Source organism: Oncorhynchus gorbuscha, linkage group LG20 (genome assembly GCF_021184085.1).
Source record: "Oncorhynchus gorbuscha isolate QuinsamMale2020 ecotype Even-year linkage group LG20, OgorEven_v1.0, whole genome shotgun sequence".
NCBI classification, from domain to species: domain Eukaryota; kingdom Metazoa; phylum Chordata; class Actinopteri; order Salmoniformes; family Salmonidae; genus Oncorhynchus; species Oncorhynchus gorbuscha.
The window spans coordinates 42,244,279-42,266,286 of record NC_060192.1 but is presented as its reverse complement, the minus strand read 5'-3'; the positions used below and the strand labels follow the sequence as shown (position 1 = coordinate 42,266,286).

Here is a 22,008-nt window from a genome sequence, read left to right as displayed (position 1 = left end):
CCTACCTCCCTCACATTGGTAACTCCCCCCATCTCTAGCCCCAATCCCAACAATGTTCATACTCCCAGCCACTTCCTCACACAAATACTTAACCCCACCCCCCTCCACCCCCTCCTCCTCACATAGGTCAGCTATATAGGCAAAACTCCCCCCAGTAGAGCAGTGGGCCCCCCCATTACCCCAGCCAGGAAAGAGGCCCCTAGCAGGTAACCCAGGCTGAGGGAGAGGTGAGACACGGTTGCATAGCACAGAGCAAATAACAGCTCGCCCACCAGTGGGGGCACTAGAGCTACCTAGAGATGGAGGGATGATGGAGGGAAGAGGGATGGAGGGGGACAAAAGGAGAGAGAAGAGATAGGGGGAGAGAGAGAGACAGAAGAAGAGAGAGGGGGAGAGAGACATTGATAACATACCAATTAGGAACCTCACACACAGACCAATTAATATTTGAATCAGTCATAGAGCCCATTTCCCTTTATGGTTGTGAGGTCTGGGGTCCGATCACCAACCAGGAATTCACAAAATGGGCCAAACACCAAATTGAGACTCTGCATGCAGAGTTCTGAAAAAATATCCTCAGTGTACAACGTAAGACACCAAATAATGCCTGCAGAGCAGAATTAGGCCGATACCCACTAATTATCAAAATCCAGAAAAGAGCCAGTAAATTCTACAACCACCTAAAAGGAAACGATTCCCAAACCCTCCATAACAAAGCCATCACCTACAGAGAGATGAACCTGGAGAAGAGTCCCCTAAGCAAGCTGGTCCTAGGGCTCTGTTCACAAACACAAACACACCCTACAGAGCCCCAGGACAGCCACACAATTAGACCCAATCAAATCTTGAGAAAACGAAAAGATTATTACTTAACACATTGGAAAGAATTAAAACAAATGAACTGAGCAAACTAGAATGCTATTTGGCCCTACACAGAGAGTACACCGAGGCAGAATACCTGTCCACTGTGACTGACCCAAACTTAAGGAAAGCTTTGACTATGTACAGACTCAGTGAGCATAGCCTTGCTATTGAGAAAGGCCACCTTAGACAGACATGGCTCTCAAGAGAAGACAGGCTATGTGCACACTGCCCACAAAATGAGGTGGAAACTGAGCTGCACTTCCTGACCTCCTGCCAAAATATGACTATATTAGAGACACATACAGTGCCTTGCGAAAGTATTCGGCCCCCTTGAACTTTGCAACCTTTTGCCACATTTCAGGCTTCAAACATAAAGATATAAAACTGTATTTTTTTTGTGAAGAATCAACAACAAGTGGGACACAATCATGAATTGGAACGACATTTATTGGATATTTCAAACTTTTTAACAAATCAAAAACTGAAAAATTGGGCGTGCAAAATTATTCAGTTAATACTTTGTAGCGCCACCTTTTTCTGCGATTACAGCTGTAAGTCCCATGCCAATAAAGACCCTGAATTGAACATGGAATTGAATTGAAAGAAAAAGAGTGTTAAACAAATGAGTACCTATTGAGTACCTATTCCACGGGATGGTTGAGCTAACGTAGGCTAATGCGATTAGCATGAGATTGTAAGTAACAAGAACATTTCCCAGGACAGAGACATATCTGATATTGGCAGAAAGCTTAAATTATAGTTAATCTTACTGCACTGTAACAGTAGCTATTACAGTGAAATAATACTGTGCTATTGTTTGAGGAGAGTGCACAATTTTGAACACGAAAAGTTATTAATAAACAAATTAGGCATATTTGGGCAGTCGCGATACAAAATTTTGAACAGAAATGCAATTGTTCATTGGATCAGTTTAAACTTTGCACACACATTGATGCCATCTAGTGGCCAAAATCTAAATCGCAGCTGGGCTGGAATAATACATTATGGCCTTTCTCTTGCATTTCAAAGTTGATGGTACAAACAAATTACAAAAGAACGGTTGTTTTTTCCTTTTGTATTTTCTTTTACCAGATTTAATGTGTTATATTCTCCTACATTCATTTCACATTTTCACAAACTTCAACGTGTTTCCTTTCAATTGGTACCAAGGATATGCATATCCTTGCTTCAGGGCTTAAGTTACCTTGCTTCAGGGCTTAAGTTACCTTGCTTCAGGGCTTAAGTTACCTTGCTTCAGGGCTTAAGTTACCTTGCTTCAGGGCTTAAGTTACCTTGCTTCAGGGCTTAAGTTACCTTGCTTCAGGGCTTAAGTTACCTTGCTTCAGGGCTTAAGTTACCTTGCTTCAGGGCTTAAGTTACCTTGCTTCAGGGCTTAAGTTACCTTGCTTCAGGGCTTAAGTTACAGGCAGTTAGATTTGGTCATTTTAGGAGAACATTTGAAAAAAAGGGGTGGATCCTTAACAGCATAAAAGTATATTGTCTTCTTCAGCAAATAAACACCCTATTCCCTATATAGTGCACTACTATAGACCAGAGCCCTATGGAACCCTATTCCCTATTTAGTGCACTACTATAGACCAGAGCCCTATTCACTATATAGTGCACTACTTTAGACCAGAGCCCTATTCCCTATATAGTACACTACTATAGACCAGAGCCCTATTCCCTATATAGTGCACTACTATAGACCAGAGCCCTATGGAACCCTATTCCCTATTTAGTGCACTACTATAGACCAGAGCCCTATTCACTATATAGTGCACTACTTTAGACCAGAGCCCTATTCCCTATATAGTACACTACTATAGACCAGAGCCCTATTCCCTATATAGTGCACTACTATAGACCAGAGCCCTATTCCCTATATAGTACACTACTATAGACCAGAGCCCTATTCCCTATATAGTGCACTACTATAGACCAGAGCCCTATGGTACACTAATAGACCAGACCATGAACCCTATTCCCTATTTAGTGCACTACTATAGACCAGAGCCCTATTCACTATATAGTGCACTACTTTAGACCAGAGCCCTATTCCCTATATAGTACACTACTATAGACCAGAGCCCTATTCCTATATAGTGCACTACTATAGACCAGAGCCCTATGGAACCCTATTCCCTATTTAGTGCACTACTATAGACCAGAGCCCTATTCACTATATAGTGCACTACTTTAGACCAGAGCCCTATTCCCTATATAGTACACTACTATAGACCAGAGCCCTATTCCCTATATAGTGCACTACTATAGACCAGAGCCCTATTCCCTATATAGTACACTACTATAGACCAGAGCCCTATTCCCTATATAGTGCACTACTATAGACCAGAGCCCTATGGAACCCTATTCCCTATTTAGTGCACTACTATAGACCAGAGCCCTATTCACTATATGGTGCACTACTTTAGACCAGAGCCCTATTCCCTATATAGTACACTACTATAGACCAGAGCCCTATTCACTATATAGTGCACTACTTTAGACCAGAGCCCTATTCCCTATATAGTACACTACTATAGACCAGAGCCCTATTCCCTATATAGTGCACTACTATAGACCAGAGCCCTATTCCCTATATAGTACACTACTATAGACCAGAGCCCTATTCCCTATATAGTGCACTACTTTAGACCAGAGCCCTATTCCCTATATAGTGCACTACTTTAGACCAGAGCCCTATTCCCTATTTAGTGCACTACTTTAGACCAGAGCCCTATTCCCTATTTAGTGCACTACTTTAGACCAGAGCCCTATTCCCTATTTAGTGCACTGGTTTAGACCAGAGCCCTATGGCACCCTGTTCCCTATATAGTGCACTACTTTAGACCAGAGCCCTATTCCCTATTTAGTGCACTACTTTAGACCAGAGCCCTATTCCCTATTTAGTGCACTACTTTAGACCAGAGCCCTATTCCCTATTTAGTGCACTGGTTTAGACCAGAGCCCTATGGCACCCTGTTCCCTATATAGTGCACTACTTTAGACCAGAGCCCTATGCCACCCTGTTCCCTATATAGTGCACTGGTTTAGACCAGAACCCTATGGCACCCTGTTCCCTATATAGTGCACTACTTTAGACCAGAGCCCTATGGCACTCTGTTCCCTATATAGTGCACTACTTTAGACCAGAGCCCTATGGCACCCTGTTCCCTATATAGTGCACTGGTTTAGACCAGAGTCCTATGGCACCCTATTCCCTATATATAGTGCACTACTTTAGACCAGAGCCCTATGGCACCCTATTTTCTAAATAGTACACTACTATAGACCAGAGCTCTATGGCACCCTATTCCCTAAATAGTACACTACTATAGACCAGAGCCCTATGGCACCCTATTCCCTAAATAGTACACTACTATAGACCAGAGCCCTATGACACCCTGTTCCCTATATAGTACACTACTATAGACCAGAGCCCTATGGCACCCTGTTCCCTATATAGTGCACTGGTTTAGACCAGAGCCCTATGGCACCCTGTTCCCTATATAGTGCACTACTTTAGACCAGAGCCCTGTGGCACCCTGTTCCCTATATAGTACACTACTTTAGACCAGAGTCCTATGGCACCCTATTCCCTATATAGTGCACTACTTTAGACCAGAGTCCTATGGCACCCTGTTCCCTATATAGTGCACTACTTTAGACCAGATCCCTATGGCACCCTATTCCCTATATAGTGCACTACTTTAGACCAGAGTCCTATGGCACCCTATTCCCTATATAGTGCACTACTTTAGACCAGCATCCTATGGCACCCTATTCCCTATATAGTGCACTACTTTAGACCAGAATCCTATGGCACCCTATTCCCTATATAGTGCACTACTTTAGACCAGATCCCTATGGCACCCTATTCCCTATATAGTGCACTACTTTAGACCAGAGTCCTATGGCACCCTATTCCCTATATAGTGCACTACTTTAGACTAGAGCGCTATGGCACCCTATTCCCTATATAGTGCACTACTTTAGACCAGATCCCTATGGCACCCTATTCCCTATATAGTGCACTGGTTTAGACCAGAGCCCTATGGCACCCTGTTCCCTATATAGTACACTACTATAGACCAGAGCCCTATGGCACCCTGTTCCCTATATAGTGCACTGGTTTAGACCAGAGCCCTATGGCACCCTGTTCCCTATATAGTGCACTACTTTAGACCAAAGCCCTATGGCACCCTGTTCCCTATATAGTGCACTGGTTTAGACCAGATCCCTATGGCACCCTGTTCCCTATATAGTGCACTACTTTAGACCAGAGCCCTATGGCACCCTGTTCCCTATATAGTGCACTACTTTAGACAAGAGCCCTATGGCACCCTGTTCCCTATATAGTGCACTACTTTAGACCAGAGCCCTATGGCACCCTGTTCCCTATATAGTGCGCTGGTTTAGACCAGAACCCTATGGCACCCTGTTCCCTATATAGTGCACTACTTTAGACCAGAGCCCTATGGCACTCTGTTCCCTATATAGTGCACTACTTTAGACCAGAGCCCTATGGCACCCTGTTCCCTATATAGTGCACTGGTTTAGACCAGAGTCCTATGGCACCCTATTCCCTATATATAGTGCACTACTTTAGACCAGAGCCCTATGGCACCCTATTCCCTAAATAGTACACTACTATAGACCAGAGCCCTATGGCACCCTATTCCCTAAATAGTACACTACTATAGACCAGAGCCCTATGGCACCCTGTTCCCTATATAGTACACTACTATAGACCAGAGCCCTATGGCACCCTGTTCCCTATATAGTGCACTGGTTTAGACCAGAGCCCTATGGCACCCTATTCCCTATATAGTGCACTACTTTAGACCAGATCCCTATGGCACCCTATTCTCTATATAGTGCACTGGTTTAGACCAGAGCCCTATGGCACCCTGTTCCCTATATAGTACACTACTATAGACCAGAGCCCTATGGCACCCTGTTCCCTATATAGTGCACTGGTTTAGACCAGAGCCCTATGGCACCCTGTTCCCTATATAGTGCACTACTTTAGACCAAAGCCCTATGGCACCCTGTTCCCTATATAGTGCACTGGTTTAGACCAGATCCCTATGGCACCCTGTTCCCTATATAGTGCACTACTTTAGACCAGAGCCCTATGGCACCCTGTTCCCTATATAGTGCACTACTTTAGACAAGAGCCCTATGGCACCCTGTTCCCTATATAGTGCACTACTTTAGACCAGAGCCCTATGGCACCCTGTTCCCTATATAGTGCACTGGTTTAGACCAGAGCCCTATGGCACCCTGTTTCCTATATAGTGCACTGGTTTAGACCAGAGAATATAGGAGAATAGGATGCCATTTGGGATGTAGCCACAGTAAATGTCATACTTGTATTACCTTCCTGCCACGGTGGTCGCTGTAGGAGACCAGGAGTAGGGAGGAGAGGAGACTAGGGAAAAGGAAACACAGCTCACTGTAGAAGAGAAACAGAGACGCCTCCTTCTGGATCTCCTGTATGGGGGAGGGGAGGGTGGAGGAGAGGAGAGGAGAGGAGAGGAGAGGAGAGGAGAGGAGAGGAGAGAGGAGGGGGAGAGGGGGAGGGAGGGGGAGGAGAGGAGAGGAGAGGAGAGGGGAGGGAGGGAGGAGGAGAGGGGGGAGGGAGAGGGAGGGGAGAGGGGGGGAGGAGAGGGGAGGAGGGAGAGAGGAGAGGAGAGGAGAGAGAGGGGAGAGGAGAGAGAGAGGAGAGGAGAGGGGAGGAGGGGGAGGAGAGGAGAGAGGGAGGGGGAGGAGAGGGGAGGGGGAGGAGAGGGGAGAGGAGAGAGGAGGGAGAGAAAGGAACAATTTGAAACAGATTTTTCCTGGTCTTTCAGTTACAGTATTTATTCACACAAAAGAAGACAAATAAAAGACGACTTAATTTAATGATTATTGCTGTTTGAATTGAATGTAAGTAATTGTATTTGTGGTGTTTGAAGATGGAGTGTTGATCCTGTGATTTGTAGTTTATTTTATTTTGTATTGATCATTTGGAATTTGTTGTAATGTTGTCCTCGTTGCACAGCTGTAAATGACCGGTCTCAATGGGTTGAATAGATTAAAGTTACAAATAAAACAAATACATTTATAAAACAAGTTAAAGAGGTAGGTTAGCCCCTCCCTCTCCCACCTGGTGAATGGAGCTGACGTTGGTGCTGCTGTCAGAGCAGTGGGTGTAGTTCATCTGTGTAGGGTAGGGGGCACCGGTGAGCTGCTGCCACAGCCTCCTGTAGACATACTGCTGGATCAGGGGGTACAGCATGAACATGGAGAAGGCATAGACACCAACCACTGGCTCTATCAGGAACACACGGACCATCATTAACCTAGTGAAGGAGAGAGAGAGACAGAGAAAGAGAGAGAGAGAGAGACAGAGAGAGACAGAGAGAGACAGAGACAGAGACAGAGACCGAGACAGAGACAGAGACAGAGAGAGAGAGATTTTTCCTACTTGTGTAGCTGCCTGGCTATTGGCCAATCATTATAAATGTCCTCCTTGTGTAGCTGCCTGGCTATTGGCCAATCATAATAAATGTCCTCCTTGTGTAGCTGCCTGGCTATTGGTCCATCATTATAAATGTCCTACTTGTGTAGCTGCCTGGCTATTGGCCAATCATTATAAATGTCCTCCTTGTGTAGCTGCTATTGGCCCATAACTATAAATGTCCTCCTTGTGGAGCTGCTATTGGTCCATCATTATAAATGTCCTCCTTGTATAGCTGCTATTGGCCCATCACTATAAATGTCCTCCTTGTGTAGCTGCTATTGGCCAATCATTATAAATGTCCTCCTTGTATAGCTGCTATTGGCCCATAACTATAAATGTCCTCCTTGTGTAGCTGCTATTGGCCCATCACTATAAATGTCCTCCTTTTGTAGCTGCTATTGGCCCATCACTATAAATGTCCTCCTTGTGTAGCTGCTATTGGCCCATCACTATAAATGTCCTCCTTTTGTAGCTGCTATTGGCCCATCACTATAAATGTCCTCCTTGTGTAGCTGCTATTGGCCCATCACTATAAATGTCCTCCTTCAGTTGCTGGTACTGGCCCATCATTATAAATGTCCTCCTTCAGTTGCTGGTACTGGCCCATCATTATAAATGTCCTCCTTCAGTTGCTGGTACTGGCCCTTCATTATAAATGTCCTCCTTCAGTTGCTGGTACTGGCCCATCATTATAAATGTCCTCCTTCAGTTGCTGGTACTGGTTGTCCTTTGGGGTTAGGCCCCTTTTTTCTCCACTTCCTGTCTGATTGATGTGCCCAAAGCAAACTGCCTGTTGCTCAGGCCCTGAAGCCAGGAAATGCATATAATTGGTACCATTGGAAAGAAGTTTGTAGAAATGTTAAGATAAGGTAGGAGACGATAACACAACAGTTATAGTAGGAGACGATAACACAACAGTTATAGTAGGAGACGATAACACAACAGTTATAGTAGGAGACGATAACACAACAGTTATAGTAGGAGACGATAACACAACAGTTATAGTAGGAGACGATAACACAATAGTTATAGTAGGAGACGATAACACAACAGTTATAGTAGGACACGATATAACAACAGTTATAGTAGGAGACGATAACACAACAGTTATAGTAGGAGACGATAACACAACAGTTATAGTAGGAGACGATAACACAACAGTTATAGTAGGAGACGATAACACAACAGTTATAGTAGGAGACGATAACACAATAGTTATAGTAGGAGACGATAACACAATAGTTATAGTAGGAGACGATAACACAACAGTTATAGTAGGAGACGATAACACAACAGTTATAGTAGGAGACGATAACGCAACAGTCATAGTAGGAGACGATAACGCAACAGTCATAGTAGGAGACGATAACGCAACAGTTATAGTAGGAGACGATAACGCAACAGTTATAGTAGGAGACGATAACACAACAGTTATAGTAGGAGACGATAACACAACAGTTATAGTAGGAGACGATAACACAACAGTTATAGTAGGAGACGATAACACAACAGTTATAGTAGGAGACGATAACACAACAGTTATAGTAGGAGACGATAACACAACAGTTATAGTAGGAGACGATAACACAACAGTTATAGTAGGAGACGATAACACAACAGTTATAACATAACACAACAGTTATAGTAGGAGACGATAACACAACAGTTATAGTAGGAGACGATAACACAACAGTTATAGTAGGAGACGATAACACAACAGTTATAGTAGGAGACGATAACACAACAGTTATAGTTTGGAGACGATAACGCAACAGTTATAGTAGGAGACTCCACAGTTACTCTGTAGAGATAACCCCTGTTATAGTAGGAGACTCTGTACAACAGTTATAGTAGGAGACGATACCCTGTTATATAGGAGACTAACCACATTGTCATAGTAGGAGACGATAACGCAACAGTCATAGTAGGAGACTCCACATTGAGTTATAGTAGGAGACGATAACACAACAGTCATAGTAGGAGACGATAGCCAACAGTTGATAGTAGGAGACGATAACGCAACAGTTATAGTAGCCTCCATATTGACAGTTATAGTAGGAGACGATAACCCTGTTATAGTAGGAGACTCACAGTTATAGTAGGAGACGATACCCAGTTATAGTAGGAGACTCCAATTGTTATAGTAGGAGGTACCAGTTATAGTAGGAGACGATAACAACTTATAGTAGGAGACGATAACCCAACAGTTATAGTAGGAGCCTCCACAGTTATAGTAGGAGACATAACCCCAGTTATAGTAGGAGGCTCCACATTGAGTTATAGTAGGAGACGATAACACCCAGTTATAGTAGGAGACATTGACTCTGTTATAGTAGGAGACGATGACCCAGTTATAGTAGGAGACGATGACGCAACAGTTATAGTAGGAGACGATAACACAACAGTTATAGTAGGAGACCTCCACAGTTATGACTAGGAGACGAATACCCTGTTATAGTAGCCGATCCAACAGTTATAGTGGAGACGATAACACCCAGTTATAGTAGGAGCCTAACACAACAGTTATAGTAGGAGACGATAACACAACAGTTATAGTAGGAGACGATAACACAACAGTTATAGTAGGAGACGATAACACAACAGTTATAGTAGGAGACGATAACACAACAGTTATAGTAGGAGACGATAACACAACAGTTATAGTAGGAGGATAACACAACAGTTTGTTGTGTTTGTTGACTCTGTACCGTAATACCCTGTATATAGCCTCCACATTGACTCTGTACCGTAATACCCTGTATATAGCCTCCACATTGACTCTGTACCGTATCACCCTGTATATAGCCTCCACATTGACTCTGTACCGTAACACCCTGTATATAGCCTCCACATTGACTCTGTACCGTAATACCCTGTATATAGCCTCCACATTGACTCTGTACCGGTACCCCCTGTATATAGCCTCCACATTGACTCTGTACCGCAATACCCTGTATATAGCCTCCATATTGACTTTGTACTGGTACCCCCTGTATATATCCTCCACATTGACTCTGTACCGGTACCCCCTGTATATAGCCTCCACATTGACTCTGTACCGTAACACCCTGTATATAGCCTCCACATTGACTCTGTACTGTAATACCCTGTATATAGCCTCCACATTGACTCTGTACCGTAACACCCTGTATATAGCCTCCACATTGACTCTGTACCGTAATACCCTGTATATAGCCTCCACATTGACTCTGTACCGTAATACCCTGTATATAGCCTCCACATTGACTCTGTACCGTAACACCCTGTATATAGCCTCCACATTGACTCTGTACCGTAACACCCTGTATATAGCCTCCACATTGACTCTGTACCGTAACACCCTGTATATAGCCTCCACATTGACTCTGTACCGGTACCCCCTGTATATAGTCTCCACATTGACTCTGTACCAGTACCCCCTGTATATAGCCTCCACATTGACTCTGTACTGGTACCCCCTGTATATATCCTCCACATTGACTCTGTACCGGTACCCCCTGTCTATAGCCTCCACATTGACTCTGTACCGGTACCCCCTGTATATAGCCTCCACATTGACTCTGTACCGTAATACCCTGTATATAGCCTCCACATTGACTCTGTACCGGTACCCCCTGTATATAGCCTCCACATTGACTCTGTACCGGTACCCCTGTCTATAGCCTCCACATTGACTCTGTACCAGTACCCCCTGTATATAGCCTCCACATTGACTCTGTACAGGTACCCCCTGTATATAGACACCACATTGACTCTGTACCGTAACACCCTGTATATAGCCTCCACATTGACTCTGTACTGGTACCCCCTGTATATAGCCTCCACATTGACTCTGTACTGGTACCCCCTGTATATATCCTCCACATTGACTCTGTACCGGTACCCCCTGTATATAGCCTCCACATTGACTCTGTACCAGTGCCCCCTGTCTATAGCCTCCACATTGACTCTGTATCAGTACCCCCTGTATATAGCCTCCACATTGACTCTGTACCGTAATACCCTGTATATAGCCTCCACATTGACTCTGTACCGGTACCCCCTGTATATAGCCTCCACATTGACTCTGTACCGGTACCCCCTGTATATAGCCTCCACATTGACTCTGTACCGGTACCTCCTGTATATAGCCTCCACATTGACTCTGTACAGTAACACCCTGTATATAGCCTCCACATTGACTCTGTACCGTAACACCCTGTATATAGCCTCCACATTGACTCTGTACCGTAATACCCTGTATATAGCCTCCACATTGACTCTGTACAGTAACACCCTGTATATAGCCTCCACATTGACTCTGTACCGTAACACCCTGTATATAGACTCGCTATTTTACTCTTTAACTATTTCATACTTTTATTTACATGTTTTACTTGACACTTATTTTTCTTAAAACTGCATGGTTGGTTAAGGGCTTGTCAGGAAGTCTGAACTACACCAGTTGTATTCAGCATTTCACTGTCAGGTCTACTACACCTGTTGTATTCAGCATTTCACTGTAAGGTATACTACACCTGTTGTATTCAGCATTTCACTGTAAGGTCTGTTGTATTCAGCATTTCACTGTGAGGTCTGTTGTATTCAGCATTTCACTGTGAGGTCTACTACACCTGTTGTATTCAGCATTTCACTGTGAGGTCTACTACACCTGTTGTATTCAGTATTTCACTGTGAGGTCTACTACACCTGTTGTATTCAGCATTTCACTGTAAGGTCTACTACACCTGTTGTATTCAGCATTTCACTGTGAGGTCTGTTGTATTCAGTATTTCACTGTAAGGTCTACTACACCTGTTGTATTCAGCATTTCACTGTGACTAATACACCTGTAGTATTCAGCATTTCACTGTAATTCTACTACACCTTTGCATTCAGTATTTCACTGTGCATTGGTCTATATGTTGTATGGTTAGTATTTCACTGTTAGGTCTACTGCACCTGTTGTATTCAGCATTTCACTGTAGGTCTACTTGTTGCATTCAGCATTTCACTGTGAGGTCTACTACACCTGTTGTATTCAGCATTTCACTGTAAGGTCTACTACACCTGTTGCATTCAGTATTTCACTGTGAGGTCTACTACACCTGTTATATTCAGCATTTCACTGTAAGGTCTGTTGTATTCAGCATTTCACTGTGAGGTCTGTTGTATTCAGATTTCACTGTTGAGGTCTACTACACCTGTTGTATTCAGCTATTTCACTGAATGTCTAGTACACCTGTTAATTCAGAATTTCACTGTTAAGGTCTACTACACCTGTTGTATTCAGCATTTCACTGTAAGGTCTACTACACCTGTTGTATTCAGCGCATGTGACAAATAACATTAGATTTGATATATTCCTTAATTCCTAATCCTTTACTTTAGATTTGTGTGCATTGTTGTGTATATGTTGTGAAATTGTTCGATATTACTTGTTAGATATTACTGCACTGTTGGAACTAGACACACAAGCCTTTTGCTGCAATAACATCTGCCAAACACGTGTATGTGACTAATAAAATGTTATTTGATTTGAGGTAGTGTTTGACAATGGCCAGTGACGGTGTCTTTTGAGAGACTCACGTATGGTCTTGACAACCGTTGACTGAGGGCTGGCTGAAGCGTTTACAGCTCGCCAGCTAGATATTTAAAGGTAAAGAGTTACTGTTGAGCCGACATCTGCAGCTATTACCCTGAATGCAGTCTCCGTTAATGCTTGAACTGTGCCTTTAAATTTAAAACGATGTCGAATTTCTCCGCGATCCTTGGAACGGAACAGAGACCTAAATAATCACCCCGTCGTCTCTCCTCGGGGAGCCCTGGCTGTTTCCAGACGTCGCTCACTTGATTCAACGTGTCATTTAACACAATAATAACACCAATGGGGAATGTAACAATCTAATATAGCAACAACAACAACAAACGTAAAAACCTTAAAAGTCGTTAGCTGTAGGACCCACGTACTGCTGCCGGGTTGGTAGATGCTAGACCTGTTACCATGGTGAAATAGTAGAGATAAGACGGACGGTTAAACACTTTAGAGATTAACTTCGTACAGTGTATTAATACCCCTTCTACATACTGCACCAACTGGCACCCTGTTCCCTATATAGTACACTACTTTAGACCAGAGCCCCATATAACCCTATTCCCTATATAGTGCACTACTTTAGACCAGAGCCCCATATAACCCTATTCCCTATATAGTGCACTACTTTAGACCAGAGCCCTATGGCACCCTATTCCCTATATAGTGCACTACTTTAGACCAGAGCCCCATATAACCCTATTCCCTATATAGTGCACTACTTTAGACCAGAGCCCCATATAACCCTATTCCCTATATAGTGCACTACTTTAGACCAGAGCCCCATATAGCCCTATTCCCTATATAGTGCACTACTTTAGACCAGAGCCCCATATAACCCTATTCCCTATATAGTGCACTACTTAATATAATAAATAATAATAATATATGCCATTTAGCAGACGCTTTTATCCAAAGCGACTTACAGTCATGTGTGCATACATTCTACGTATGGGTGGTCCCGGGGATCGAACCCACTACCCTGGCGTTACAAGCGCCATGCTCTACCAACTGAGCTACAGAAGGACCAGAGCCCCATATAACCCTATTCCCTATATAGTGCACTACTTTAGACCAGAGCCCTATGGTAAAACTATACTTTTCATACTAAAAAAAGCAGTGCACTTTGTCAGGATTTGATAGAAAGTGATGAAAACCGATTTACCTGATGTAGTTGTTATGCAGACACCATTCATTCTGTTCTCACGAGTGGCTTCAGAGAGAAACACACCTTGTTCACAAACACACACACTCCCACACTTAGACACGCACACTACCAGACTCAAGACACTCCCACACACACACACACTCCCACACACACACACACACACACACACACACACACACACACACACACACACACACACACACACACACACACACACACACACACACACACACACACACACACACACACACACACACACACACACTTAGACACGCACACTACCAGACTCAAGACACACACACACACACACACACACACACACACACACACACACACACACACACACACACACACACACACACACACACACACACACACACACACACACACACACACACACACTACCAGACTCAAGACACTCCCACACACACCCACACCCACACACACACACACACACGCACACGCACACGCACACGCACACGCACACACGCACACGCACACTTAGACACGCACACTACCAGACTCAAGACACTCCCACACACACACACACACACCCCCACACACACTTAGACACGCACACTACCAGACTCAAGACACACACACACACACACACACACACACACACACACACACACACACACACACACACACACACACACACACACACACACACACACACACACACACACACACACACACACACACACACACACACACACACTCCCAGCAAGGATGTTTTCCAGAGTGCAGGTGTCAGCCAGAGAACCTAGGACACAAACACCTGTCTGACATCACATTATACACACACACACACAACACCTGTCTGACTCTAGTGCACACCACACACACCGCATCGCTAAGCAACCCTTAGGCTGTTACGGAATACTTAATCCTCCTGGGGACACACCCTCTGAGCTGTGGTAAATGAGAGAGAGACAAAGAATGAGGAATTAAGAGGGGGCAGAGGCAGAGGGAGAGGGGGGGAGGCAGAGGCAGAGGCAGAGGGAGGGGGAGGCAGAGGGAGAGGGGGAGGCAGAGGGAGAGGGGGAGGCAGAGGGAGAGGGGAAGGCAGAGGGAGAGGGGGGAGGCCTTATTCTAAATGGTTTTGCCCCTTCATTAATCTAAACACAATACCCCATAACGACAAAGCAAAAACAAGTTTTTGGAAATGTTAGACCCTATAATCAGGACTTTGCTGTAGCTCCACCATTCTTGGGTATGATGCTACAAGCTTGGCACATCTGTAATAGGGGAGTTTCTCCCATTCTTCTCTTCATAACACATAGCCTTATAGTGTGATCAGTAGAACATAGAGCCTTATAGTGTGATCAGTAGAACATAGAGCCTCATAGTGTGATCAGTAGAACATAGAGCCTTATAGTGTGATAACATAGTAGAACATAGAGCCTCATAGTGTGATCAGTAGAGCCTATAGTGTGATCAGTATAACATAGAGCCTTATAGTGTGATCAGTAGAACCTATAGTGTGATCAGTAGAACATAGAGCCTTATAGTGTGATCAGTAGAACATAGAGCATTATAGTGTGATCAGTAGAACATAGAGCCTTATAGTGTGATCAGTATAACATAGAGCCTTATAGTGTGATCAGTATAACATAGAGCCTCATAGTGTGATCAGTGTGTGTGATCAGTATAACATAGAGCCTTATAGTGTGATCAGTATAACATAGAGCCTCATAGTGTGATCAGTATAACATAGAGCCTCATAGTGTGATCAGTATAACATAGAGCCTCATAGTGTGATCAGTATAACATAGAGCCTCATAGTGTGATCAGTAGAGCCTCATAGTGTGATCAGTATAACATAGAGCCTCATAGTGTGATCAGTAGAGCCTTATAGTGTAATCAGTATAACATAGAGCCTTATACAGTGATCAGTATAACATAGAGCCTCATAGTGTGATCAGTAGAGCCTTATAGTGTGATCAGTATAACATAGAGCCTTATAGTGTGATCAGTAGAACCTTATAGTGTGATCAGTATAACATAGAGCCTTATAGTGTGATCAGTATAACATAGAGCCTTATAGTGTGATCAGTATAACATAGAGCCTCATAGTGTGATCAGTATAACATAGAGCCTCATAGTGTGATCAGTATAACATAGAGCCTCATAGTGTGATCAGTATAAGTGTGATCAGTAGCCTCATCATAGTGTGATCAGTATGACATAGAGGCTCATAGTGTGATCAGTATAACATAGAGCCTCATAGTGTGATCAGTATAACATAGAGTCTCATAGCGTGATCAGTATAACATAGAGCCTCATAGTGTGATCAGTATAACATAGAGCCTCATAGTGTGATCAGTATAACATAGAGCCTCATAGTGTGATCAGTATAACATAGAGCCTCATAGTGTGATCAGTAGAGCCTTATAGTGTGATCAGTAGAACATAGAGCATTATAGTGTGATCAGTAGAACATAGAGCCTTATAGTGTGATCAGTAGAACATAGAGCCTTATAGTGTGATCAGTAGAACATAGAGCCTCATAGTGTGATCAGTATAACATAGAGCCTTATAGTGTGATCAGTAGAACATAGAGCCTTATAGTGTGATCAGTAGAACATAGAGCCTCATAGTGTGATCAGGAGAGCCTCATAGTGTGATCAGTATAACATAGAGCCTCATAGTGTGATCAGTAGAGCCTTATAGTGTGATCAGTAGAGCCTTATAGTGTGATCAGTATAACATAGAGCCTTATAGTGTGATCAGGAGAGCCTCATAGTGTGATCAGTATAACATAGAGCCTTATAGTGTGATCAGGAGAGCCTCATAGTGTGATCAGTAGAACATAGAGCCTCATAGTGTGATCAGTAGAACCTCATAGTGTGATCAGTATAACATAGAGCCTCATAGTGTGATCAGTAGAGCCTTATAGTGTGATCAGTAGAGCCTTATAGTGTGATCAGTATAACATAGAGCCTCATAGTGTGATCAGTATAACATAGAGCCTCATAGTGTGATCAGTATAACATAGAGCCTCATAGTGTGATCAGTATAACATAGAGCCTCATAGTGTGATCAGTATAACATAGAGCCTCATAGTGTGATCAGTATAACATAGAGCCTCATAGTGTAATCAGTATAACATAGAGCCTCATAGTGTGATCAGTATAACATAGTGCCTCATAGTATGATCAGTATAACATAGAGCCTCATAGTGTGATCAGTATAACATAGAGCCTCATAGTGTGATCAGTATAACATAGAGCCTCATAGTGTAATCAGTAGAGCCTTATAGTGTGATCAGTAGAACATAGAGCCTTATAGTGTGATCAGTAGAACATAGAGCCTCATAGTGTGATCAGGAGAGCCTCATAGTGTGGTCAGTATAACATAGAGCCTCATAGTGTGATCAGTAGAACCTCATAGTGTGATCAGTAGAGCCTCATAGTGTGATCAGTATAACATAGAGCCTCATAGTGTGATCAGTAGAGCCTTATAGTGTGATCAGTAGAGCCTTATAGTGTGATCAGTATAACATAGAGCCTTATAGTGTGATCAGGAGAGCCTCATAGTGTGATCGGTATAACATAGAGCCTTATAGTGTGATCAGGAGAGCCTCATAGTGTGATCAGTAGAACATAGAGCCTCATAGTGTGATCAGTAGAACCTCATAGTGTGATCAGTATAACATAGAGCCTCATAGTGTGATCAGTAGAGCCTTATAGTGTGATCACCTGTGCTCCTGCTCCAGTTTCAACTGCCTTATAGTGTGATCAGTATAACATAGAGCCTCATAGTGTGATCAGTATAACATAGAGCCTCATAGTGTGATCAGTATAACATAGAGCCTTTATGAACATAGTGTTCTGTTATCAGTATAACATTTTGGAGCCTCATAGTGTGATCAGTATAACATAGAGCCTCATAGTGTGATCAGTATAACATAGAGCCTCATAGTGTGATCAGTATAACATAGAGCCTCATAGTGTGATCAGTATAACATAGAGCCTCATAGTGTGATCAGTATAACATAGAGCCTCATAGTGTGATCAGTATAACATAGAGCCTCATAGTGTGATCAGTATAACATAGAGCCTCATAGTGTGATCAGTATAACATAGAGCCTCATAGTGTAATCAGTATAACATAGAGCCTCATAGTGTGATCAGTATAACATAGTGCCTCATAGTATGATCAGTATAACATAGAGCCTCATAGTGTGATCAGTATAACATAGAGCCTCATAGTGTGATCAGTATAACATAGAGCCTCATAGTGTAATCAGTAGAGCCTCATAGTGTGATCAGTATAACATAGAGCCTTATAGTGTGATCAGTAGAACATAGAGCCATATAGTGTGATCAGTAGAACATAGAGCCATATAGTGTAATCAGTAGAGCCTTATAGTGTGATCAGTAGAGCCTCATAGTGTGATCAGTAGAACATAGAGCCTCATAGTGTGATCAGTAGAACATAGAGCCATATAGTGTGATCAGTATAACATAGAGCCTCATAGTGTGATCAGTAGAACATAGAGCCTCATAGTGTGATCAGTAGAACATAGAGCCTCATAGTGTGATCAGTATAACATAGAGCCTCATAGTGTGATCAGTAGAACATAGAGCCTCATAGTGTGATCAGTATAACATAGAGCCTCATAGTGTGATCAGTATAACATAGAGCCTCATAGTGTGATCAGTATAACATAGAGCCTCATAGTGTGATCAGTATAACATAGAGACTCATAGTGTAATCAGTAGAACATAGAGCCTCATAGTGTGATCAGTAGAACATAGAGACATATAGTGTGATCAGTAGAACATAGAGCCTATAGTGTGATCAGTATAACATAGAGCCTTATAGTGTGATCAGTAGAACATAGAGCATTATAGTGTGATCAGTAGAACATAGAGCTTTATTTTTATTTTTTTTAATAAAAAAAAAATGATGTGTGCCTATAGCTCACTATGAAAATATGTTACACAAAATAAATGTTTTTTTTGTGGGGGAAGAAAACAAATTGTATGTTTCTAATGTGGTTGCTGTTGACAGTTTAATTCAGGGTGGTTTTAGAAATGGACACAACAGCATAACCCTCTTTTATAATAATGTTTATTAGCTTCATATCCCAGGGGAAAGTGCCAATCAAGACATATGGTTTACATACAGTACATGTGTACTATTCCATTCCTCGTTTGTTTCTAGCGCTTCTATGCTACGGTTACAGTGGACCATTACAAAAAAGGTAAAGAGAGAAGAGAAAGAGAGAGTGGAAGGAAGGAAGGAAGGAAGGAAGGATGGAAGGATGAATAAAAGGAAGGATGGAAGGAAGAAAGGAAGAAAGGAAGGAAGGAAGGAAGGAAGGATGGATGGATGGATGGATGGATGGAAGGAAGGATGGATGAAAGGAAGGAAGGAAGGATGAAAGGAAGTATGGAAGGATGAAAGGAAGGAAGGAAGGATGGATTGATGAAAGGAAGGAAGGATGGATGGAAGGATGAAAGGAAGGAAGGATGAAAGGAAGGATGAAAGGATGAAAGGAAGGAAGGAATAATGGATGGATGGAAGGAAGGATGAAAGGAAGGAAGGAAGGATGAAAGGAAGGATGGAAGGATGGAAGGAAGGAAGGAAGGAAGGAAGGAAGGAAGGAAGGAAGGATGAAAGACAAAAACATGCTTCTGTTGTGTTGTGTGTGTGTGTGTGTGTGTTTTATTTATTTACACCATAATGTACAATCGGAGAAGAAAGACAACGGCTGAAAGGACTTCCTATTGTTCCTCAAAACAAACGGCATACCGGTTGGACCAGACCACCTTTTTATTCATTATTATTCATTCATATTTATTAGTATTTATTTTGTTTGTATTGAGTCAACATGGACAATAAGTGTTAAGTGTTTTCCTGGACACTGATTAAGCATAGGTCATAGGTCAAAAGAGGGAACTGGGCCTAAATGTGTCATGGTAACCCTGGTTGACCCTGAGTGGTACTATACAGTCTGCTGAGACTTGCTTCCATCTGTTCATCAGTACCTGACCTGACCTGACCTGTATGTACCTGACCTGTATGTACCTGGTCCTGACCTGACCTGTATGTACCTGGTCCTGACCTGACCTGTATGTACCTGGTCCTGTCCTGACCTGTATGTACCTGGTCCTGTCCTGACCTGTATGTACCTGGTCCTGACCTGACCTGTATGTACCTGGTCCTGACCTGACCTGTATGTACCTGGTCCTGACCTGTATGTACCTGGTCCTGACCTGTATGTACCTGGTCCTGACCTGACCTGTATGTACCTGGTCCTGACCTGTATGTACCTGGTCCTGACCTGACCTGGTACATACAGGTCCAGACCTGTATACCTGGTCAGGACCTGGACCAGGTCCTGACCTGACCTGTATGTACCTGGTCACCTGGCTAGTTAAATGAACCAGGTAGTGGCTGGTTTAATGAACATTGGTGAACATGTAATGACAGGTGGTGGCTGTGTAATGACCAGGTGGTGGCTACAGCCAGGTGGTGGCTGTGTAATGACTATATGGTGGCTAGTTTAATGTCCAGGTAGTGGCTAGTTTAATGACCAGGTGGCCTAGTTTAATGACCAGGTGCCCCTAGGAATGACCTGAGTGATTTAATGCTCAGGTAGTGCTGTTTAATGACCACCTGTTTAATGTGGTGCTGCTCCAGTTTAATGACCAGGTACTGTTTAATGACCAGGTAGTGGCTATTTAATGACCAGGTAGTGGTCATTTAATGACCAGGTAGTTTGAACTATTTAATGACCAGGTTCTGTTTAATGACCAGGTAGTTGCTAGTTTAATGACCAGGTAGTGGCTAGTTTAATGACCAGGTAGTGGCTAGTTTAATGACCAGGTAGTGGCTAGTTTAATGACCAGGTGGTGGCTAGTTTAATGTCCAGGTAGTGGCTAGTTTAATGACCAGGTGGTGGCTAGTTTAATGACCAGGTAGTGGCTAGTTTAATGACCAGGTAGTGGCTAGTATAACAGCAGGTGAGTTTCCCTTATGACCCTCTACGATAGACATTCAGTAGTTCAGCTAAGGAGGTTGCGTCACAAATGGTACACTATATAGTGAACTACCTTTGACAAGGGCCCATGGTGGTGCACTATGTAGGGAATAGGGTGCAATTTGGGACCCCAATAGATGTCCACAGAACACAGTGGAGAGCCAGTGCAGAACCAGTACCTGATTATAGATATTGATTTAGGATATACAGGCTATAATGTGTGTATAAACATGAATAAACTGCTTACTAAACAGGAATAAACTGCTTACTAAACAGGAATAAACTGCTTACTAAACAGGAATAAACTGCTTACTAAACAGGAATAAACTGCTTACTAAACAGGAATAAACTGCTTACTAAACAGGCATAAACTTCTTACTAAACAGGAATAAACTAGTTTAATAAACAGGAATAAACTGCTTTACTAAACAGGAATAAACTGCTTAATGACCAGGTAAACTGGCTTACTTTAATGAATAAACTGGTTACTAAACATGAATAAACTTCTTACTAAACAGGAATAAACTGACTAAACAGGAATAAACTTCTTACTAAACAGGAATAAACTTTACCATGAATAAACTGCTTACTAAACATGAATTCAGTAGTTACTAAACAGGAATAAACTGCTTACTAAACAGGAATAAATGGTACTAAACATGAATAAACTGCTTACTAAACAGAATAAACTGCCTAAACAGGAATAAACTGCACTAAACATGAATAAACTGCTTACTAAACATGAATAAACTGCTTACTAAACATGAATAAATTACTTACTAAACAGAATAAACTGCTTACTAAACAGGAATAAACTGCTTACTAAACAGGAATAAACGGATTACTAAACAGAATAAACTGATTACTAAACAGGAATAAACTGCTTACTAAACAGG

At 42.7% G+C, this 22,008-nt stretch overlaps 1 protein-coding gene across 1 annotated transcript; it reads right to left on the bottom strand.

Annotated features, from left to right (window-relative positions):
- Window positions 1-131: 131 nt before the first annotated feature.
- On the bottom strand, window positions 132-14,258 carry LOC124007321 (solute carrier family 46 member 3-like). Its single transcript, XM_046317805.1, has 5 exons — window positions 14,113-14,258; window positions 13,293-13,350; window positions 7,019-7,214; window positions 6,250-6,363; window positions 132-293 (listed from the first exon to the last, which is right to left on the bottom strand). Exons 3-5 carry the CDS (start codon window positions 7,208-7,210, stop codon window positions 132-134), a joined length of 468 nt encoding a protein of 155 aa, XP_046173761.1. The 5' UTR covers window positions 7,211-7,214; window positions 13,293-13,350; window positions 14,113-14,258.
- Between the last annotated feature and the right edge of the window lie 7,750 nt (window positions 14,259-22,008).

What these genes read in the sequence shown, in the direction of transcription:
- LOC124007321 (XM_046317805.1), bottom strand. Translation starts at nt 7,210, where the DNA reads ATGATGGTCCGTGTGTTCCTGATAGAGCCAGTGGTTGGTGTCTATGCC. An exon ending in ACGTCAGCTCCATTCACCAG is followed by an intron (nt 6,364 to 7,018) that starts GTGGGAGAGGGA and finishes TCCCCCATACAG; the next exon opens with GAGATCCAGAAGGAGGCGTC. An exon ending in GCGACCACCGTGGCAGGAAG is followed by an intron (nt 294 to 6,249) that starts GTAATACAAGTA and finishes CTCCATCTCTAG; the next exon opens with GTAGCTCTAGTGCCCCCACT.